Genomic DNA, 25,013 nt, shown 5'->3' with positions numbered 1-25,013 from the left:
GGGATCCCTAGACTGTTTCCTTCCCTTCCTTTCCTTTCCCACCCTTTCCATTGATTTTTCCAGTTTCTTTCCTTTCTTTCTTATCCAGTGGGAGAAGATGTTACTTTGCAGCCTTGGCTAGTGGCTCACTTTGAATGTCCTACACAAGTTAATTTAATCTTGAACTCCTGATCCTCCTGTCTCAGTCCTTTGAATGCTAGGATTCTTTGAGCCACCATTCCTGGCCTAAATGATTTTTTAAGTTTTTAAAACCATGGGCCAGGAAGACTACACCCATCAATTTCCATTTAAAATGGTTAAGGGGTTTTGTCCAAAGATCAAGACATGGATTATAGCAGAACTAAGACTTTAGGAGAGAATATGATTCCAAAATCTAAGCCCCTTGGTTAAATTCATGAAAGATAAATATAGCCAGTAGGAAGATAGATATGAATTCAATCTATTTAAGAAAAGAGAAATGGCAGGGCCATTTGATTTTGACACATATAACCTCCCATGTCCCAAAAGACATGACTGTCTATGAAAACATATCAATTTACCACGGGAATTCAGTGAGACAGGTTTTTGAAAGTCCTGGCATGCAAGTAATTGCTCAACAAATAGTGACTGACAGAGTCCTTATTGGTAGCAAAGGAACACAAGGCTGGTCATAGAAGTACTTACTCATTGAAAACCAGGTCAGGTGCAAAGTAGAGCATCCTGGAGTTGACGTTAGTGAAGGACCGCCAACCCATGGCAAATACCATGAGTCCCATCCAGGAATACTGAATGACTGCCATCTGGTCATCCACATGCAAGTTGCGGAATCCTGGAGAAGATGGGGCAGAGGCAAAGTCAGATTGCCATTGGTGGGCTGAGTTATGTCTGGGCCTCTGCTTTGCTGAGAATTTGCCCCTACACAGCCACTGAGGAGCCCTAAAGAACATCACTGACAGCTCTTGAGGGAAGGGTTGTGAAGAAGAAAAATCTGCATGGTGGCGACCCATTCTTCTTCACTGAGCTCTTCCAGTGAGACCATGATAGCATCAGAAAGAGTACTGATGTTTGGAAGAGAGTCACAACCTCACACTACTTATAGTGAGTTGACTCTTTTCTGAGCCCTTTACTTCTATTACTCATTTCATCTTTAGATGGAATATTATATATATAATATATAAAACATATATATTATAACACACACACACACACACACACACACACACACACACATATATATATATATATATATATATATATGTACTTTCATTATCCCATTTCTGTGCATCAGTAAAAATGAGTTACAGAGAAGCTCAGGAATATGTTCAAGGTCTTATGTCTATATCTAGCAGACTGATTTCCCAAGCTCATATTCTTGATCATTGCACCTTTGGCAAGATTCAGTTTAATTGCCAGTTCTCCTACATGGACAATTCTTCTCATTTTACAAAGCTGTCTTCTAGTTGTAATCTGATGCCAGCCATGCCATAGCTGGGAGGAGGATGCTCTTAAACATCTGCAACTTATGGGAGGTGTTTAACAAGCATTGCTTTCTCTACCCCCTCTTTAGGGTTTTTTCCTCCATGAATCTCTTTCTGCTCCAAACTTTCTTTCCATTTTTTTTCTACTTAGCTCTGACCCTCCTAGTTTTATACCTTCCTCATGCCCAAGCTGCTGCTGTTATACAGAAGCAGGCTCTGTATGACCTGCACTACTAGACGAATTTCCTGTCACTTGCCTTTCTGATAATTAAGGCCCATCCCTTCTTTAAAACTTACAATTTGTTGAATGCCTCATGCTTTTCCAGGCCTCTGCTTAGGCAGATGCCTTTGCTTAGGATGTAACACTTACATATCGTTCAAGTATTTTTCCAAAACTACCTCCTCTGTGAAGCATTTTCTTACTTATCCAAGAGCATGGATCAATGATCATTCCTTTATCTTTTCAAGGAACCTGGAGTAGCTTTAGACAACTAAAGAACTCAGTTCACAATATCATGATATAGAAACGGACACATCTTTCTCCTCTGCAAGACTTCAAGCTTATCTTTCTATTCATCATTAATACATAGCGTATCCTAGGTATTTGACTGGACACTTGAAAAACATTAATCAAACATATAAGGTATGGCTCCTCAATATTTTTCATTCAATTTTTATAGAAGGGGAGGAATTTGATTTCCTCCAAATGGCTTGCCTTAAGTGCAGGAATGAGCCTCCCAAAAGTTATATCTGTAATATCACATAGGTAGAACATACAGGCAAAGTTTCCTGGAACTTTCCAATTCTTTGCATGGTTAAAAAATTTAGAAGTATTACCCCACAGATCATCCTTACTAGTACCTCCTTTATTTTTCTACTACACATTCAGAATTATCATTAGAATGTTTCTTTGAATTTAGAACAAGCATCTGTGAACATTTGATTCTAATGACACCAGATGATAGGCAATGTGACACTTATTTTATCAACATAGAACCTGAAAATTAGGGCAGTTATGTGACTTGCCCAAGGTCATGCTGTCAGTATGCCTGAACTGGAACTGGAATCCAGGAATCCTAGTTCTCTGTTCCATTCTATTTTTTTTTGAGACAGGGTGTCTTTGTGTAGCTTTGCACCTTTCCTGGAACTCACAGAGATCCACCTGCCTCTGATTCCCGAGTGCTGGGATTAAAGGTGTGCGCCACCACTGCCCAGATCCATTCATTCTTTTAATCATCTGCTGATGGTCACAGCTCAGAGATTATGCAGGTCATCTGCTTTTCTTAGCCATGGGCTCAAGTGTGAAGTCTTCACTATCAGAATGCTCTCTGTCCACTCACCCACCCACTCACACCCTTCCATTTTCATTTTGTTTTAGATCTCAAGTCTCCTAGTCATATGCTATTCTAGAATCCCTCATAACATCACCCTGGGCTGTAATCTTAGCTCCCAGGTCAGTGCTTCTTTCTTCATTATATTAACAAATGAATAGACTGGCTGGAGCCTCACACTACAGAGCAGTTCTCTCCTGGCACCCTTCTATAGTATAGAATCCTTGGGTCTGATCTTTCCCCATAGAAGACAAGAGGCCAGGTTTAATGAGGCTGCAGTTAAGGTTCACATGGGAAAGAGTCTGGGAGCACTGAGCATCTGTGGTGCGATGCAGTAGACAGGAAAAAAGCCCTGTTGGTAAGCTTTTCTCTTCTGATGGAATATGTGAATCTGAAGCTATGTGGGGGGGTATTAAACTATGCAGGTATCAAAGAAACTATACAGATGTCTGCACCCCAATTCTCCAACACCAGAGAATTAACAAAAAGATGAAAGGGGAACATTTCGGTTAAGCTGCAATACTAATTAACAGTACATAGAGTTGCTTAGCATTCAGACACTGTACCTTTGAACACACAAACAATGTAGAACACCAGTTTTCCATTATATTGCACTCTGTTTGCAATACCTGATTGTTCTTTTAATGCATAGCTTTTGAAGTAGCCTGTTCAGACTACATGGATAACAAGGGAAGATGGGGGAAACTGCAGTCTCAGGCAACTGTTATTGTGAAATACAAGGAATTATGCTCAGGTTTTGAGACACAACCAACAAGGAGTAGATGATGCTTCCTTCTTTTCTCATTAGACAGTTCAAACCTGAGGTCAGTGTCAAAGGAAGGCTGGTGGCAAGTTAGATTGAGCTTAATGCAAGCTATAGCTTTAACAGTCAGTCATCAGAATTATAAGCTACCATCTAGAGAGCAGCTACTGTGTTTCACCTCCTGTACTAGGTATTACTTATACATAAACTTTATGCTGATGACAGTTCTCAAAGTGTTTTACCATCTCTAAAAATGAGATGGTAAAAAAGCTGCACAAAGACCAGTGATTTACTTAAGGTTATATATCAAGCCATTGCTAGGATTCCAAACCAGATCTATCTGATTCTAAATATGCTATGTATATACAATTGATTCAAGTGTCTCCAATTTTTAATTATAATTATTAGTGTGCCAGGTATTTTATGAGAAATTTCCCAGGTGTTATCATCATTACAGAAAATGTACAACAAAATTCATCTGACTAGGTTCTTGTATAGAACAGAAACTCACACACTGAATGTGCAAATTACATGAACTAGTAGGTGATTATGGACAATTTGAATAGCCATTCTTATGAATGCAGTAATCAGCTTCCTTTAGGAGCTATTCTTCTAAATAATTCAGTGTCAGAGGTCATTTGTTCTGGAAAGACAGACGCTAAACTGCTTTTGGCTCACAGATTTGTTAATTCAATGAGAAGGCTTCCCATGCTGAGGGTTGATCCGTGGATAGCTAGTATTTCCAGGTAAAAGAAATTCTGCCATGGCCATCAGCACTAGGTTATTTCTAAGGTCACTAAATTAGAAATCAAAGTATCTGAGCTCAAGCTCTAGTTCCATTGTTAAGTAACCAATATAATAAGTTAGTGTTTGAGCTGTGGTATGTGGGAGAGAAATAACAAGATCATTTTTGAGACTCATATATATGAAAAGGTTATGAATCCTATAAAATGAGAGATGTTAAATATTTGGAAATTGAGAATCTCCATTAAAAATGGCATCAAGACATCCAGCTGGATAAATGATAATAATGTCTTTTCTCTTGTTTGTATTCTTGCTCCCCATGTGAACTCTCAGTTTTGGCACAGCGCATATCCAGCCTCAGTCCTTGGGCTTCCTGCCCAGTAATCTTATTGGCTACTTAAACTCTGTTTTCTGATATGAGAAAGTAGTAGGGAAGTTCTAGAAGCTGGGACTGGGGCCTTGTGAGTTAGAAATACAAAATGAGTTCTTGACAATCAAAATGCAAAGTTTTCATAAGCAGAAAGCCCACTACATGATTCAAGTGGCCTTCCAGGAGGTTTGGACCCCTCATTGTAAAGCTAAGAATGACAGAAACAGAGAGCTATTACACAAATTAGCTAGAGTTCATAGGTTGGAGGTAGTTTAGAATTAGGAGGACCTGGGCTCAAGTTGTATTTATTTTATTTTATATATGCACATATGTACTTTTGTCTTTAACTGTAAGATAATCACAACTCTTGTCAGAATTTAATTCCATATAAAATAGAGAAATGGGCACCTACTTCACAGGGAATTCTTATGATAAACCAATCAGAAAACTGCTTTTTTTTTACTATAATGAATAGAAGTTTTCATTAAAAGGTAGGTTAATCTTTGACTTCACAGGAAGAGACTTGGTTGTTGAAATTTCAAAAGAATTTTTGAATCATACAGTCTCAGGATTGGGAGAATCTTTAAAGAGCATACGCTTCATTGCCTGTCAAAATGAATTCCCAACAGCCCCAAGATTGTGTGCCAGTGATTAGCAGCTATGGCTTAGTTGGGGGTAGTACTGAGGGAGATAAGATGGTGAAGTGGTGAGGATTAGGCAGAGATTCTGGTTTAAATCAATTGAGTGGGTCACTTGTATCTGTGCACAATGCTTTTTAAAAAATAAACAATTTGTTTACTAAAGGAATGTTTGTGAATCCATAGATAGAAGCTATCTAAAACTTCCCTAATCTGTTATAGCTAAATTATAAGACTTATTTAAATAACAATGGTCTACTAAGTGAGTTCCCATTCTTTACTGGAGGTATCTTAGAGAAGTAAAATAATCATGTAGTAATTCTTTCAGCATGACCTAACCTTTCTTCCTACTGTAATTTCTAAAGTACTGAAAAAAAAAAAAACTAAGGGTTCCTTGAAGTGAAGTTTAAAAGTTATCAGGTTAGTACAAAATGCTCTTGATATGTACAAATAGAGAAACAGACCCAGAAGAGCAAAGGCTCACAAATTGGTTTTGAGCAGAGCTAAGACAAGAACCCAAATGTATTCTGGCTTCCAACTTTCTTTCTACCATACCATATAGAAATGCCTGTGGGCTATTTCATACTTAATACTACCTCTGGCATGAACTTACATGTTACATATAGAAGAAGATCTTGAGGTTTATGTATGAAACTATAGCTCTAGGATATGTGATTTGGGGTTAAATGACAAAGTATAATCACTGTTCATTAGTGGAGTCATAGAGGATCCTGGCATGCTGTCTTTCTTCTTGCTTTCTGACTTTCAATTTCCTCAATGTTTAAAGTGAGAATTTTCTGTGACAATCATTTATCTACAGTGTGGCATTGAATACCACTTGAGTTAACAAGTACCGGCCCAAAGAACCATTCAATAAATATGATATCCCTTATCCCACATCCTTATTTTCCTTTTCCTTACCGGGCAAGGCCTTGGCCCACTTGACCACATGAACAAGCTGTCTCTCACCAAGCTCGTTGAGGCTAGATAACAGGGCAGCAAAGGAGTCAGGCTGGTTGTTGTCATGTCCAGCACACACCACTCCTGGCTCAATGGCTTCCAGGACATTCAGAAAGATAGGCTGACATTCATAGCCTTCAATGTGAGATACTGTCATCTTCTGGGATGGGTCCTCAGTGGGACTGCCAGCACTGGAATTTTCTCCTTCCTCCTGTAGTTTTAGATTTCCAAGTTTTTTCAGCTTACGAGCTATCGAGAAGTAAAAGACATACGAATTTATTACCAGTGGCCAAAAATACACACTACAGTTACCCTGTTGGGAAAAGTGATTGAGCCAAAAAAAAAAAAAAAAAAAGAATAGATCTTTCTCTCTTGTCATAGAGTCTTAGTTTCTTAAGAACAAGTATTTATTCAACACTGGTTGGATGAGTGAGTTAGCATCCATCACCGTTAAACCCCAAAGTATCATACATTGCTTTCTCCTTTGATCCTTGTTCCAGACCACTCTAGTATATCCTTATGCCAGAGTGTAGACTTCAGTATTTATTCCTGGGACATTCAATTGATTCATTTACAAAAACATTCATGGCTGATTTGTTTATTCATCTATTTTCCATACTTCCATTGGCGAATATTTGTTTTCAGGTAACATTAAGAACATAGTCCCTGCTCCACTCTTGTAGAAGAGAAATAAATACCCACAAACAATTCTAGAAAGTGCCAATATAGTACAAACTACAATGGATGCATCATTAAGAGGGGAAAAACAATCTTCCTGCATGGTAAGGTTAGGGAATACTTTACCTCAAAGATGGCATTTCGTCTAGGGCTTAAATACTGGTAAGAATTTCACCAGGTAGAAATGGGTAGAAAGGGCGTAAAGAAATGGGAGAAACTAGAAATCAGTGTGCCTGTAGTTTATATTGTATATCTGGAAAGACTGGCCATCTATAGTGTTATAAACAAACTGTGGCCTGGTTTTAATGGATGATGTGTATTGTATTAAGTACAGGCTTTGTCTTACAGGTAATAAGCAAATAATGAACACTGTAAACAAAACAACAATATAAATGTGTCTATATTTGATATTAAGAAGTTCTAACTTATAGGTTATAGGCAAATTCTGAATATTGTAAACAAAAAAGCTATGCAAATGCATTTATGTTAGAGAAAGTGATCAAAAGTACTTGTTAAATGATGATCTGGACTTATTCTGTGGGTTCTAAATGGTAATAAAAAGTATACCAGTTTGAGAATCAGGTCTTTTTTCTCTATCCATGCATTCTTTTCAGTACTGGGGATTGAACATAGTCCATGCTTAATAAATACTCATCACTTAGCCAGTATCCTAAGTCCTCTTTTATACTTTGAGACTTGCATTTAACCAAGCTGATCAGGCTTGCTTTGAATTTTCGCTGTAAGCTGGGCAGGCGTTGGATTTGTGATTCTTTTCTTTTGGCTTCCCAGTAGCTGGAAGTATAGGTCATTGCAACTAGGTTTAGCTCACACACACACACACACACACACACACACACACACACACACACATATATATATATATATATATATATATTGGTACTTAAGGTTCTCTGAGGACAGAAAGGTTGCCACACACTCATGTCATAACGGAGATTCAGAGACTAGATTTACAGCAGTTGAGAATTTACATATCAGATGGGAATGAAGTCTGAAAATACTTTATATCTTCAGACTACCAAATCATCCCACCTTGGGAATAGTGAGCAGGAATTTTCTGGTGTGCTGCTTCCCACCACAAACTATAAAGTGCCTGAGATGTTGTCTGAATGATATTCATAGTTGATCATGTACCATAACACATATTGATTTTCTTCTTTAGCAGAGGGGAAGAAATGGAAGGTAAAGGATCAGAGCCTGTAATAGTATTAAATAAATAACATAATGTCCATGACTCTATTATACATCTATAAAAAAATGGAAATCATACTAGCAGACAGCTGTTAGAATGTTAGATATAACATTCTTTAAAACAACCACAGTAATCCCAAACTTAGTCATTAAGAACCATTTTCCTGACATACTAACACACATATGCACATTTGGGCATGTGCATGCCCCCCTCCCCTACATACACATACACACACTTACTTTAAAGGTCCTCTGGCATTCCAATGGTTACTATGTTCTATTTTCCCTAGCACTTATATTGATAAGTATAAATAATTGAAAAGGTCATAACTCTGAGATCTATCACAAGCAGATGCACTGGGAGTAGACCATAAACTGTATTTTTCTCTAATCCTTTAAAAAAATAAATAAGTAAAAAGCAAAGAGAAGTTGATCCCTCAATTTAAGTGCATAAATTTGATAAAACCTACTATATATCTACTTCTGGCCCCATAGGAAAAAATGACATATCTGGAACAGACTTTAAACCCTAATTAGAAAAGTAAGGCCTTTACTGCAAATTTTATCATACTCCTGCTCAGTAAATCAAAGTACTAATAGATTGCATGTTTGTATCAACACGTAGGACAGGGAGAAGAAAATGATGTGTCTAACGGCATTGAGAAGAAAAGGGGGAAAATAATAAGTAAGCCTGAGATCCCAACCTTGGCTGCAAGATGACCTTGTCCAACAATAATTTTTACAGGCTTTGGGCACAGTCAGTAATAAGGAGATAGGCACTTTCATTGCCAACTTTAACCTCCCACTTAAAGGCATAAGGCTAGGGGTTACAATGTTTTGCCATTTGGAGAATCCATTTGGAGAATCCATTTCTTACACTGGTCTTTTTCATGTACATGGCACTACAAACTGATGGTGCCTCCAGAATATCCCTGGTGCAGTTCCCATACAGACCCCACCCTTATTGCTGGTATTTTCTAGTCTTGAGCTTAGGGAAAAATAACCTCATTGATCTGAACCTGCTTTACCTAGAAAACCCACATTCCTGTACTTTATCATGTGGCTTTTCCAAGGAGTCTGAATCCCTAAGGTCTTATCTTCTTTGACTATAATCTTTACTCCTTTAGTAGCTAGCATCACATGTAGAAGTGGAGAAACAGGAAGTTCTGAAAATAGTTCCCTGCCTTAAATGGAAACATATCTGGGGTACAAAGAGTCACAGCTTGGCAAATAGGAAAAGTCCTTAGAAATCATCTTATCCAGTGTTCACATGTTCAAATATATTCAGAATGTACCCAGGAAATATAGTGTATTGATATGTGTGTATAAGAATGGTTGGCATCCTGCCTGGCGAACCGGGATAAAATGTCTTACTGCCTTTCTTTCCCTAGAAGACATCCATGTAACATGTAAAATCTCTCACGAAGTGCATGTATTCTAAGCTGAATTCAACCCTTAGTTATCACTTGGAGAATTTTTGTATTAGTCCAAAGTTTCAAGTCAAAGATGGGGAAGCAGTCTAGTGGCAGAGCTAGGATTGGAACCGGGGATCTTATTCTTCATTTAAAATCCCTTATGACTCATTGCTTCTCTTTCACTAGCTTATTCCTGCTCTATTTCAGTATGTGTCTCTCTGAGATCCTTTCTAGACTTATACTATTTCATATAGTAGCCACTAGTCCTGTGTGGCTATTAAATAATTAAGATAAAGGAAATAAAAATGTAATGCTTGAGTCTCACTGGACATATTGCCAGTGTTTACAAACCACATGTAGCCCGTTACTGCTAAACAGAACAGCACAGATATAGAATGTTTCCATTATCTCAGAAAGTTCTGTTGAACAGTGTTATGAGTATGGGCTGCTCTCTGGGGCAGCTGTTCTATTTGTCATACTATGCTAAAGCTATTGATGAGGAAAGAATATTCAAAAGGTGCAAGGACAGAGAGTAGTTGGTGTTGTTACTATCAGTGAGATTTAATCTGTCACCATTATTCTATACAGTGACTCAAATCACTGAGGTGATGACTTGTGGGCCTAAACAGATTCATTTCAAGCAAGATCAATATGTACAGGGACTGTGGGGAAGATCCATCAAGACAAAATTATTCCCATTTCTTTGAATTGTACCAATCAGAACCTGGCTGGCATTTTCCTATCTTCTTCCAGAGCTATAAGGCATCTGCTTTGAAGAAGAAAGTCTGCATTCCCATTTGCCTCCAGGACCCTGGTAATGTGCTGTCTGTGTGATCATAGCGGCTCAAGCCGCACCAGGTGTTCTGAGCTAGCTGCCTGAAGAGGGTGGCTGCACTAAACATAATTGAAATCGGATTCCATTCATTCTGTGGGGATCCGCTGTTCTCTTTCTGCAGCGGAGGCCAGCATGTTGCTAGACGACTTGGAATCCTAGACAATGAAGCTTGCTAGTCTCAGCTGTTACTCAGTGCCCAAGGCCTTGTTTTCTTCCATGAAGGCCACCCCCATGCTCCTCCCTTCCCCTGCACCTGAGCCCCAGAGTCAAAGATAACTCTCTATATGAGATACACACAAACTAACCACTATGTCAAAGCAGAGGCTTACTTAAACTGAGGGGCAAACCGGAGAGGGGTGGCAGCCAAAGTGGGTAGTTCTAATGGTATATGAACTGCTTTACATCTCATCACTGATTTTAGACTTAGGTTACAGTAGTAGCAAAAAAGGATCCTTACAAGGTACGACTTTGTTCACATCTATTGTTCTAGAGCCTGGCAAGCTTGGATTCTGGTATATCAGCCCTGGGACAGTGGATTTCTATGGAAACTACCTCCACAGCATCACAGAGACCCTTTTCAAATCATGTTTCATGATGTGTTCCTAAGGAGGCCTACATGTGCTTAATCTGTAACTTCTCTAACCTCAATGACCTTTAGGGATATTTCCAGATCAAGTCTCTGTTTTCTGGGTTATATACTTTCTCACTCTTAGGTAGTGGAGAGGTGTAGGTGATGTTTCCAGTCTTTGAAACTTTGAATTACTGTGCCCAAGGTCAAGGATGCCTCTCTTCCTGATATTTCATCATAGAATTTGGAATATCAAAGAATCATCCTCTCTGGAAGACTAATTTCTAGGGTGGCCTCCAAGATTCTGAGTCCCATGAGTATGTGCATCTTCGTTCAGTTATGCAGTCATGTAGTACTGTAGTTGCTGTTGTGAAGGACTGAGCAAATGATATTCAAGTCCCAATTCAGTTGAATGTGAAGGGCTTGGCTGAATCAGGTAAGCTTTTTAAAATACTGAGCTCTTTCCATTAAGACCATCATCATTTGGGGGACTCAACAAAAATAAGATTCTCTGTAGCTGGCTTTGAAAGTGAGATTGCCTGAAAAGAAATCTAACTCTTTCTCCCACAGCGACCATCAACTACCCATAGCTCCTCAGCTAGGATTAGGGTCTCAGTGGCCTTTTATCTTCCATGATGTAAGTTTTAACTGGCTAGTTCTTACATGTATGGTGAAATATGCCCTGAGCTTCAGGAGGAGGAAGAAAAAAGTGACACTGAGATTTTAAAATATTATTATAAAGGGCTTATTTTTTGCTTGTTAGTAATGTTAGAGTCATATGATATGTATGCTCATAAACAAATCCTTTGTTTTCTCCTATACTTTACTTTGCTAATCTACTTGGTGAAAATCCAATCTGATTACTCTATATGACTACTTTATGATGAAAGCCTAGTGAGGCCTTTCTGAATCCTGTGAAAGTATAATCCAATGGACAGGCTATGACTTTTCTCCATAATGGATCTCTGGCAAGAAACACTTTGAAAAGCTGATTACAGTGGCAAATTGTGAGGAGTAACAGTTTTCATTTTGGGTGAAAGATTGAAGGCCATACTGATAGCTTTCAGAGTCATTATATAATAGCAAGATCTAACTCACAGGGTTGTGATTTTTTACAAAAGGGGATGTGTGTACATTGCTTAGTACAGAGTACATTAGGTAGGCCAATATATGATGGCTTTCACTCTTACTGAGTCCTACATTACCCCATGTTCATGCTCTTTATCTTAAACAGGTAAATTTTCTAAGAAGAAATTAACTACTTTCTGAAATTTATAATTTCCACCATGACTAAAATCTAATAGGAAAGAGAATGATAGTTCAAAGGATTACTAGCTATCAGTCTAGTGTACCACTAGAGCCCTTAGGAGCCTATGAGTTTCTTCAAGGGTCCCTGTGGAATGGCAAAGTGAACTTTAATATTGTGACCCCACTTGCTTCCAATCAGAGCTGCAGTGATATAGTCTATATCTACATTTAGAGTTCTATGTCAGATTTTATTAGAAGAAAATATTCTATTTTCAACAAAAGAGTTTGGGGACCTATATGCTATCTATGCTTTCCCTTGCCTTATTTTATAGATGGAGAGACTAAAGTGCAAAGGTAAGTCATACCAAAACACATAGTTATGGCAGAACAAAAGACAGAAACAGATGCCTTAGCTTGCAGGGTGGTATGCTTGCCTTCCTGCTAGCTTGACCACCGTGCTATTACTAAGAATGGTCAGAAGCAGGCATTGGACTAGGGAAAATTAGGACAGGGACAATAGGTAGAGAACAAAACCAGTCCTTGACAAGCATGAAGTAAGAGCTTAGCAGGGAAATGTGACCAAGTGGGATTAATAAATGTATGATAAGTACCCTCTCAGGCAAGAAGGCTCTTCAGTCCCCACCCCTGCCTGCTGACTCCCATTCTCTTCCCAGTCCCAATTCTTGGTCAGGGGAATAGCCAGGAGAAAGAATATCAAATTTTATCTTTCAAGGTTTATGTTGGACTATTTAGTCTAATGGTTTTTAGTTTGTGGAGGAGTAAACATAATTAATAATAGAATGATATGCAAGGCTGCACATCCTTGCCAAAGCACAGAAACTATTTCCAAGTCTCCCTCCTCTGAGTACTGAGCCAGAAGAAAGGGGTTCACTGTCCAAATGCCATCCTGAGTGAGGAGCACAGGGTCATTACCCCAAACCTGCTTATGAGAAATTGTAGAGCCTGGAAATGCTTTTGCATACCAGGCTTTTCCACTGGAAAAAGTAAGTACATGAATTTAGAGCATACATGCTTTTACAATTACATTTAAACTGACATTAAAAACAAATGCGAAACAGTCCATGCTGAACAGGTCAGCACGACCTGGAAAGCAAACAAGAGTTTTTTTCTTTTTCTTTATTTTTTTTTTAAAGAAAGAAAAGAGAAAAAAGGGAAAAAAGGCCCAGTGTTAACAGGATTAATTATGTCAGTCTGTCATAAATAAAAAAAAATACGATTGGTGTGTTAATGGTTTTATTACAGGAAAATTTCACTAGCAGAAATATTCAGTATTCAAGGCAAATAGAAAGCAGTTAAAAAAATAAACCACATTAGCCTTTCAATTCACATTAGAGAAGTTCTTGTTGACTAGATTAAAATTTTTCCCTGAGAAGGAAGAAATGTCCCCCCTTCCGCCCAAAGTTGGCTTTGTCTCCCACCAAATACGGCTAAGTAAAGGGAAAGAGAAAGATTGTATTTCTACATGCAAGAGTACCGTGTGTGTGTGTGTGTGTGTGTGTGTGTGTGTGTGTGTGTGTGCACATGCGCAAGTGCGTGCATGTGTGTAGGTGGTGACTGGAAAACGGACAGGGCAGGAAAGGCAGGTCCCAAGCAAGACAGAGAGAGCATTTTTACTTTCATTTCTGTCTATCCAGGCTTTGTATATTGTGCCTCCAACAGGAGGAAACTACTTTCAATATGGAGGTTGTGGGAAGACAAAACAAAAACCTGCAAATGCTGAATGTCTCATCTGTTACATCAGTATGTCTCACATACGATCTGATTAGAGGCAAGAGTTTTCTGTGAGGAGTAGTGGGGAGCGAAGGAAGCACTCAGGTGAGAAGAAGAAGGGTAGACACATTTCCTCTATTAGCTTAGCCTTGGCAGGAAACAAAGGAAGCAATCATTGCAGCGCAGATTTTGCCTTCTTCTGCCTTAGGAAAGGTTCAGGTTGTGTGGGCTGCTGCAAACAGAGTCACCTTGACTTTGGAGAGAAAAGGACTATCTGAATCTAGATTTTTTTTTCCTGCAGTATTTTAAGAGAGGGGCTGGCTGGCATCTCTTCTAAGAGAAGTAAAAATTTGGTCCTTCTTTCCTGTCTGTAGATCAGCAACTTCCTTCAGCTCTTTTGTATGGCCTGAGGCTGAAAACTGGATTTTTGGCAGAAATCCAGAAAAGCCTTTTTCACTGTCTGGTCATTTGAGATATATGCAATTGCCAAACTGGAATTTTCTAATATGAAAGAGTGATTTTGTTGAAAGTAGTGGCTTAGGAAGGATGGGTTTATTCCTAATATGCTCAATAATCAGATGCCTGTGTTGGGTCTTCTGACATAGGAGGCATCCTTCACAAGTAGAGAAAGAGGTGGTTGCCATTTTGGAAAGGGGTTTCCATACCTCTTTTCTTATCACCTTGTAAGAAAGAAGTGAGATGAAGAAATAGACAACTATTATTTGGGGATTTTTTTTTCTTTTCTAGTTAGTGACAAATGTACTTAAGAACTTCAATATGAGTACATGTTTGTGCACCTCTTCATACACAATAGACAAGAACTAATTTTTTCAGAGTAGAGAATATGATGGAGCACAGAATAGGAAGGTACAATGGAATGTTTCCATTACAGCCCAAAGATCAACAACAATTCTTTATTGATGGTATTCTGAATTTGTTTGCTAAACTGTCTCATAAAAATCCCACTATCCTTACTCAGCTGGAAATGAAATCATTTAAAAATGAATATCTCTGTGTGTAATAGTTCACTAATCAAAGCTTCTATGTCTTATTGCGTGTCAAGGAGAAAGAATCCTCAATTGCTTTTGGCTTCAGAGTAGTCAATATGACACTTCACTGTGTCTGCTCGGGTTGGTAACCTTTCATCTTGATCAAGATCTACATTTCATCTTAGTTTCAAATGCCAGTCCAAATTTTCTGATTGTGATTAGTACTCACATAATTTTAGTTGCAGACTATTAGAAGGTTGAAATTATACCTTACCAATTTATTCCCACTTCAGCCTCAGAAGACATTATTCAATGAGATGGTAAGCCAGTAGGAAAAGAAGGAACTGGCACACCTAGCATCAATTAGTTGGACTAAGTAACATGGAATCTGATGACAAAAGAGGTCATCCAGGGTCATAATTATATTTCCAGTCTGCTACTTAAATATATGTTATCATGGAAATATCAATAACTACATCTGGATGTTTTATTGGTTTCTCAGTGAGCACATACTTCTTTTCTTAGTTTTCCTCCTAAGCAACATGACCTCAAAAGGTGTTCAAAGATCTCTAAAAAGGCATCTTACCTAGGTAAATTGTCTGAGTTCAGTACAATAAGAAAATAGTTTAAACTTGTGTGGTCTTAAGGAACACATCTTACAATTTATAACAACAAACTGAATGATTTCAAACAAGCAGTTAAATTATAAAAAAATTAAACTTTTTCTTGGATTGCTACATTTGGGAAATACTTGGCTCTTTATATGTGCATAGTCTGTTGTGTGTTGTGTGTTCTATTTTCTGTTTAATACATTGGAAAAATATTATCTAGAACATTGTCTTTTGAAAGAGCAAATGTAGGATTTTGGATCTCTCATAGCAAAAGTAAACACCAATAAAATCTTTCTAAGGCTAGCACATTTTAAAATTTCAAAGATTTTAAGGAGAGATTTTACAAGCAAGATTCAAGTATTAGATATGGAGTATCATCAATTTTGATGATTAGAAAAATATTACTTACCTCTAAATATAGTTCACTAAAAGCAAGTATTTGGAAATGGAGCACATCTATGTGATTTCTCAGATAACTGGTTTGGAGGTAAGAGAGAGAATATATGGTCTCCCCACACACAAGTTCCATTGGAAAGCACAACTGGAAGATGCATACTTTCTTCCTATCAAAACGTGTGTGTGTGTGTGTGTGTGTGTGTGTGTGTGTGTGTCCAACTGGGAAATGGCAATGACAGCAACAGATAGAAGGCTTCAAGTGTTGACTAAAGAAAGGCTAAATCAGAAACCAAAGGACCAAGGGCCAGTAATCCAATACTTAAAAGCCATATTTAACAGCAGAGAAAGAAAAGTCTGTAGTGGAACATGGGAAAACAAAGATCAATCTTTACCTAAAAAGGAGTAGAAGGTACAATGATAATTACTGTGTACCTACCACACATGACTCTTTATTTACATGTGTAACAATTTTATAAGAAATGGTGTTCCTATCATATAGCTGGGAAAAATGAGGCTCAGAGAGATCTACAGATTTTCATAAGCTCACCAAAATAGTAAGTGGCAGAATTAGGACTAGAAACAAGTCAAAGCCCATCGTGTTATTTCTACTAGAGCTACCACAGGACTTTGGTTTACAAAAAAGTACTAGTGGTATAGCTGGTAGTTTTTATCTAATATGTTAAGTCTTTAAGTTCCATACTCAACACCACAAAAAATATCCTAGAGTTTTGTGTGTCAACCATATATTGTACATGTTGATGCTCAAACACATAGTGTAATTCTTTTACTCTGTACATGCTTTTGTGATACAGAGCTGTTAAAACACTCAAGTATATAGGAATTGTGTACGGAAGCAACACTTCTTAGAACTGAGACTTCATGCTTGTATCTCCAGACCGAGAACTTTCTAGACTCTAAGTCTAGAGAGTCTAAGGAAAACATAAAAATCCCCAGTCCTTGAGTTTCACATTTTATTATTATTATTTCTTTGGTCAAGTTATGTGTATACTAAGCATGTGTCCTACCACTGAGCTATATTTGTTTTGGTAATAGAGTATTGCTGTGTTTGTTCAGGCTGGCCAGGAACTCATAATTTTCCTTCTTCAACTCCTTCAATGCTGGGACTACAGGCACACATCACTATTCCAAGCTCTCAAATTGTTAAGTGCTCTTTGTAACACTTTGTTGAATGTCAAACATGAGATACAGAATTGTACCATAATGTTGGTGTTCTGGCTAAGTATGGAGATGTTGATCAGACAGTGTTCAACAAAACTGTTAGTTTTTGATTCTGGAAGTCATTCTATTTCTTAAAATGATGTTTCTATCATGCTCCTTTGGTTAGGATTATGTGCCTATGGATATCAGTTGTGATGGACAATATAAGGCTTTTGGCTTCTTATGCTTTGTGAAAGACAAGTATGTTATAGATCTTCTCTGGTATACTTTAGTAGAATAGGTAGCCACTGGTACTGAGATGTGCTGAAGATGGTCTGCTCTTGTTTGTTACTTCACTGATTTACCCAGGAAGTGATGACACATACATTTGGAAAATGGATGACATTGAGTAGGTAAAAAATGTGCTCACAGAATAAAGTCTTTATTTATACCCAAGGTTTTTTTTTACAGTGTTTTCCAGAGAGCAGCGTTTTGGTAGGATATTAAATGGTGTTATGTGAAAAAGGGGACCTGAAATTTAATTTAGTTTGGGAATCCTGAGTTATAAATCCTGAGTTATAAATATATATAATATATTACAGTATTTACAGTGCAAATCTTCCTAAGGATAGTAATATGCAGGTTTCTTCTCATTTGAACTTAAAAATTGGTTTCTCTAAAGCATACACAGAAATAGTTTTCTATGACCTCATAGTAGAAAACTGTGGTCAAGATCAAAGCAACTGTCATTTGATGTACATATAGGTTCTTCATACAAGCCAATTCCCTTGGTCTAGGTCAGTGTTTCTTCTTGTGAATGGTCAGTAATTGCAGATTTCCAAGTGGAGCTAAGTAGTCCCAGGAATAAAGCATAGGTATTTAGCAAAAGTTGATACTAGAAAGTTTGTTTCTCTCTGTATGGCCTGATACTCTTCATTTTGTAAATTGTCAGCCCCCAAACATTCAAGCTGCTAGAAATTCTCTTAAAACAAATGCACAATTCATGATATGACATGTGGTCTTGTCTGTCTGGCAATCATAAATCTTCAACTGCTTGAAATTGGGCTTACTTTCAGTGTGGTTCCAGCTCACCTCCCTATTTTCCTATCTCTAGCCATGTTAAAATCACGTGCTGCTCTTTAAAGACTCATCATAGTTTTTATGTCTCTGTGCCTTTATTCAAGTTGTGCCCATGGCCTTAAATGTCCCTTCCCTCATCTCACTAAACTTCTCCCCAATCATTTTCTCCTTATAACTTAAGACTAAAGTATAACCATAATCGCTGTCCCCCTCATGTGACATAATGTTAAAAAATATTTATTTATTTAGTGTTTAGTATGCGTACGCATGTATTCACATGCATGTGGGTGTGATAGTGCCACAGGTCAGAGGACAATCTGAGGAAGTTGGCTACCTCTTTGTACAATGTAGGTTCCAAAGATCAAATATGGGATGTGGGGCTTGGCAGCAATTGCCTTCACCCACTGAGCTACCTCCTTGTCCCTATATAATTTTTAAAACATACATTTAAATCTCAATTATTAGGCTTGTCCTCCCAAGATGTCTTGTATAGAGTGCGGTACATATTTAGCAGTCAATAGGTACTCATTAAATGTATTTGTAGATGGGTGAGTGCACAGAAAGTTGAAGTCATATCAATGAATTTTTAAAAAAATACATAAGGAACCACGCCATAAATTGTATTTCACCATTGCAGTTGTTTTCTTGCATCTAGGATACATGATATGGAAGGAGCAACGTTGTACTTCTCTTGGAGGTGGTGACAAAGGGATTATCTTGAATATTGGAAATTACTGTTTATCATGGCATCAGACTATTGCCAGGGCTCCCTGAACTATTTTCCTAACTACGGAACTCATAGACATTGTTAAAACTTGCATACATATTAAGATTTTTATCCTTAGAGGCAAAGTTCAATCTCTTAGTAGTAAAGAAACTTCTCAATTAATCTTTTGCTTGCTTGTTTATTGAGGATGCCCCACACTATAGTCCTAGCTGGCCTGGAAGTTACTATGTAGCTCAACTAGCCTTAAAGTTAGGATATTCCTTTGTCAGCCCCACAAACACTGGGATAACAGGCTCAAATAACCTTTGAAATAAATGTACACTTTATCAATGCTCACATGCTCTGGGTCTCCATGGTCCTTCCCTTCTTGTAGGTGGTAGCTGCTACCTGCAATTCCTGTACAGTCTATACCATGGTATGGTTCAGGGAAAGGAATACCGAGGTCCATGCTATTTACCACATACTGAGAACTTAATCTCAGAATACAAAACGAAATGATAGTTGGCCAGGGCAATAAGTGGATAAATGGAACATGAGCAAAGGAAAGGGTCAGGAAAGAAGATGGCAAGAAGGCTTATTCTTTATTCCTGATTTCATTTTGGAAACTGGAAGTGTTTCTTGGCAAGTACAAAACAAAATGAGTGATGCTGGTGCATTTATCTGAATTATGTGCTATATAAAAGTCACTATCAAGTCACTGGAGGCAAGGTACTTATCCAGACAGTTAAGGGTTTTCTTAAAAAAACAAATTGGCAAGGCATTTAAAATTTTTAAGCAATTCTTGATGTATGGTTTTCAAAAGCATCCAGACATCAATCAAGAACAAAGAAAGGCATCTATTTTTCCATGGATGGGCATTTAAGAGCCTGAAAGGTCATCGTGAGAACTCACCACCCATGAGATTGTTTCATAAATACCAATAGTTTCTAAAAAAAGAAGCAAGGGGGTAGGAAGGTAGGCATAGAAACATGAAGAAAAAGCTGTACTTATTAAGTGTATCCTAATTTAAGAGCTCCCATCATTAGCAAATAGAACACTATAGACACATCCATGCTAGAGATCATACGATGTTGAGCCCAAGCAGACATCAGCTATAGAGTGCCATATTCTCCAAGAATTCAAAACATTTGTTTGCCCTCCACTTCTTCAACAATCTGTTCATAGAGTATGGTTTTGGCACATACCTTACATAGGTGTGAATAGGGGCAGCTAAAATTGCTGTGCAAACCAATCTCTCGTATTAGTACTTCTATGAGCAGGTGACTGGCAATTGAAGTAAAAGGTGATAATCCTACAATCTTTTCTTTGTAGATTTTGACATCAAAGGACAAAATTATAACAGCAGAAGGGTCCTTGATAAATCCAATCATCCTAGGAGGGAGAAGGGACTTGCACAAGACCACATTCTGAATTACTGCTTTATTATATATTACATAATTGTAGTGTGAATGATACAGAAAAGGAACCAAAATTATGTAAATTATTCTTAAAGGTGACCGAAAAGTTAATACTAAACTCAAATCTTATGAAAATGAGGAGCTATTGCCAATGTATTCACCAAGGCCACTATGTATTGATACTTTCTTTTATCTTTCCACTGAATAAAAACTGTGTTATATACTGATACCAAAAGTTAACAATAAACCTTGGAAGAAGTTATGTCAGCAAGTAGGGGATGTGATGATAACTCCAGCAATGTGCAAAGGTTTATATTTTAAGACAAAGAGAATAAACACTTTGGTTTTCACTGACTTGGTACTTCAAAATTAACATAAACTTTTCTAAATTATTGAAATCAGATTTTAAGCATTATGCTAGTAGCATTTTTCAGTGCGAGGTAATCAGAAGTGATTTTTTTTTTTTGTGATCCACTGACTGTTGTTACATACCACATATTGCATGGCAAGCCAAGCTAGTTACTGTGGAGAAACTCATTGGAAAGTGCTAAGAACAGACTGCATCTACCTAATATGCTGGTGACCTCATTGTAATAAGAACTTCTCACATTTGTCTAGCACTTTCTCAAAGATGCTCTTATTCACCTTTTCATTTTCTCCTAACTGTAACTCTGAGGATGATATTTATAAATTACAGATAATGAAAATGAGGTTCACAGGGGGCATGGAGTAAATAATACATCTGGGCTTTTAATCTAGGTCTGTCTGACTTCAAAGGTAAAGCCATTTACACAACATCAATAATCCTTCTATGAGTTGGCTGGATATCTATCTCTGTGGATAATACTTGCCTAGCATGCCCAAGGTGCTAGGTTCAATTTCCTGCGTAGCAAAAGGCAAAAAACAAGGATCCTTGCATTTTGTGAAGATCTATCTTCTAGCTTTCTTGAAGTTTCCTAGCCTGAACCTCCTGTGCCCAATGAGCTGTCCTGTATGTATGTGATACTCACTAATATATCATGGGAAGGAAACTGAGGTTAAAAACTGTCTATAGCAATTCAGTATTGTATTCCCCATGCCCACTCAACTTGACCACTTTTTCCAGTAAACCAATCAGATAGCTTTTTTGTACCACTCCTTCAGTGACTGAATTCACAAATTTATGTCACAGTGCTAAACTGTATAGTAAAAATCTTAGTCATATGCAGATTTCTCTTCCAAAGAGGTCCATTGTAGTAATGCCAGAAGACCTTTATTTCTTAATGGAGGATATGGGCTCTGACATGAAACCAATGTCTTAATAGGGGATCCTCAACCTAGAAGCCACTCTACAATTATGCACAATTCACAGGAGGTTAAATTATTGAGAGGAGAGTGTATCATAATCCTTGCTCAGGACTTATCCATGTAGTAAAACCTTTCTTTTCAATCATTCCCTCTGTGACCTCTCCTGGATTTCTTTCTACCCCACCCCAAATGGTCTTGTGGCTTCTTCCCCACTGCATATCACAACTATAGGATGTCCTTAGAGTAGACCAAAGAAGCAAAAACAAGGTCAGACTTTGTCAAATATTTGAATCTCATTTGATGTGGTTGCCTGGAAAATAACTCACAGAGCATCTACCTGTGATGACTGAGAGTACCACATATTATTTGAGATGCTCATGTTGAAATTGTCACAGATCAAGCCTGAAACAATTTGCTTGCAGTATTATGGTCTGGTTAAAAGCATGACTGGTCTGTGAGGAGGGGAGGATGTAGTTATCTACAATGATATATAGGCATTGAGTGCCTTATAGAAAGCCAGAGATAACAACTGTTCCAAATTAGCCCTGATAGGGGAGAAAAGCGGGCTGAAATCCAGTCATTTGGGTTTTCCCAATTGATACTGAGTAATCAAATATAAGGTTATAGTTTTAGGCACTCAGAAATAGATTCGTTTTCCTTTGAGTTCCTTTTCTAAATAAAACTAGACTAATGAGCTTATTTTTCTCATGAAAGATGCATCTGTTTGGAAGCATCAGGCAGTAGCGTGGATTCTGGCATGGGGGGGCAGATGAAGATATGAAGAATTAGAAGAGGGAAAATATGTATCATCAAATAGTATGAAGCCATTATGGAAGGACAACAGAGCTCATGGTAGACACAAGCTCATGGGACACAGAGACTTATGATAGAGGGTCACCCTTGAGAGGGCTATATCTTCTAAGAAGCTACTGTGCCATTGGAAAAAAATGCTTCTGAAAATGATCAATGGATTTTTTAAAAAAGGAAATGATTAAAAAGCCTGCTGATTTCTGGGAGACACAGGATAGGAAATTGGCTCTGTTTGGTACTTTAGTCACAGGATCCAAAGAGAAGCAGCTTTACACTCCAGTTGGCTGTCTCTACAGTACATGCAGCAGTTAGCTGACAATCCCAGGTGTTCAGAGTCTGCCTGTGCCATGCTCATCTTGCACCTGTGACAGTTTTGATTACTTGGTTCTCTCATCCCTACCAGGCCAGTATCAATATATCACTTGAGGAACTGAATCCAAAAGCACACCCTCATTCATCTTCTGTTAGTTTCTGATCCTTACTTCATGCCTCTTGGTCCTATGTCAAACTCCAAATATGTGAATGCCATAGGGAAAAATAAAGAAGGCACCATGGGAAAGTCAGCCTGAATCTATTGAGTGTATGATATTCTTAGAAGCATTACAGAGAAGAATCAGATCTAAAGCAATAATTTTAAAGGATGGAGGCAAACAGAAGAAGGACAAAAAGAAAAAAGAGGAAAATATCCATACCTCCCAGAGTCATTCCTGCTTCATAACATTTCCGGAGTCGACAAGATGGACAATTTTTCCTCCGAAATTTATCAATGGTGCAATCATTTCTGCTGGCACATAGATACTTCTGCTTCCCTGGGAGAAAAATGCAATAGTAGATCTGTTAATGTGTCTCCAGAGTTCTTTCCTTGAGTATTTCTGGACAAAAAGACAGTAATATATACTACAAATTGCAAGACAGTGGCCCCAAACAATTTGATCATACAGAATCAAACCATTGAAAGAAGATGGTTTAATGCTGTGGTATGTATTACTGTCTCTTTATAGCATTGGTCCATCAGTGACAATAACAAAAAATCTGACCTGTTAAGGACATTAAAAGCTTTTCAATAAAATGTTTTAATAGGATTCTTAGTTCTTAAGTTATGAAATGAACAAAATATATGGAGATGTACCAAGCCACAAGTTGGTGGTAGAGCCAGCATACCATTTGAAAATTGCACACAATGGAGATATACTGTGAATGATTATAGTTGGAAGAAAAAGCATTCCGAGTATGTCAGATATCTTTTTCCATTGTTTGTTTATAGCCAGCTTCTGTATTTTCAGTTGACAGAGGAATTGAAGTGGGACCTGGGCCTGCTCCAATTTAGTTTTAGAAGGTCATATAATTCCATGTTGTAGTCTAGGTGGCGGAATAATTAGCACAGATAATACAAATACCTATCAGCTCCTGCTCATCAGAGACTAAACATTAAACTCTACTCTTAGATACTGTTTATTTTTCAATAGCAAATTATATCAACAATATATTATCAAGTGCTTTAAAAAGTCATTGTGAAAGGGTTGGCAAATACATTCTTTCTCATGTTAAAGCATATAAGGATACACTGTAGAACTGCAAAGAGAACATTCATTTCAATGCTTTACAACACTCAGCATGGTCATATAATTGGCATGAAGTACTCTGTATGCATGATGGCTCTGAAATTATTGACTGGCTGATGTTCTACATTTTCTTTGTGGTCATATTCTTATTTTTTAAATCACAAATCTTAAATATTATTCCATGCCTCAGCAGGAACTGAGACCATGTAACAAGACAGTTTTTTCCCCACAACCTCCCTGTTCCTTTTCTTTTCTGTTAGACCCATGAAGTTTCCACCCAGTTTGACTTCACATCAATGTCTAATTAAGCTCTTTTCCACTTAAAAAAACACACCATTTTGAGTAAAGGAGTAAAGTAGGTGACTTAACCACTATCAGTGTCATTGTATCATGTGAATATGATTATCATTAACCTACAGTGAAGACTGAAGAATGCAGTTTCTCATACTTCGTATAGAAAGTTTTAATATGGAACTTACAAGGTAAAATTAGAAAAATTATTGAGGTATGTAATAGAAAGTCTGAATTAAATAAAAAGATGCGTGGTGATCTTCAAGGAGAAGATTCAATATTTTAGAGATTTCTGTTCTCTCCCAATAAAGTATATAAATTTAAAACTATCAAAACAAAATCTTGCCAAAATAATCCCAAAATGTATCTGGAATAATAAAATGTGTGATAATGCCAATATATTTTTTGAAACAAAGAATAATAAGATATTCTCTACCAGCCATTTAAATTACTTTTAAGACATGACAATTATAATACCTTGATACTGGCTTCAGCAGAGATCAACTTGTAAAAGAAACAAGAAAACCTAAAACACATATGGCCTATATAATACATCATTCTAATTTAGTGAATAAATTATAAATTATTCACTATATGGCTTCAGAATGACTGGTTAATCATTTTATGTATCAGTATAAATTGTGGAACCTACAAATGAGAAAAAATGATATTCGTCTTTCTGAGACTGATGTAATTCACCTAATATAATTATCCTCAGGTGCATCCATATTCCTGCAAATAGCAAAACTTCACTCGTT

At 37.5% G+C, this 25,013-nt stretch overlaps 1 protein-coding gene across 1 annotated transcript in view; it reads right to left on the bottom strand.

Annotated features, from left to right (window-relative positions):
• The window catches only part of Ar (androgen receptor), a 167,881-nt gene that overhangs the window by 7,698 nt on the left and 135,170 nt on the right, over positions 1 to 25,013 (bottom strand). Inside the window, exons 3-5 of the mRNA XM_059250168.1 lie at positions 23,095 to 23,211; positions 6,225 to 6,512; positions 664 to 808 (exon numbers count right to left, since the gene is read on the bottom strand). Coding sequence (XP_059106151.1) covers positions 664 to 808; positions 6,225 to 6,512; positions 23,095 to 23,211 — 550 coding nt within the window. The remainder of the gene's footprint in view (positions 1 to 663; positions 809 to 6,224; positions 6,513 to 23,094; positions 23,212 to 25,013) is intronic.

Source organism: Peromyscus eremicus, chromosome X (assembly GCF_949786415.1).
Source record: "Peromyscus eremicus chromosome X, PerEre_H2_v1, whole genome shotgun sequence".
NCBI classification, from domain to species: Eukaryota; Metazoa; Chordata; class Mammalia; order Rodentia; family Cricetidae; genus Peromyscus; species Peromyscus eremicus.
This window is presented reverse-complemented; position numbering and strand designations above follow the sequence as displayed.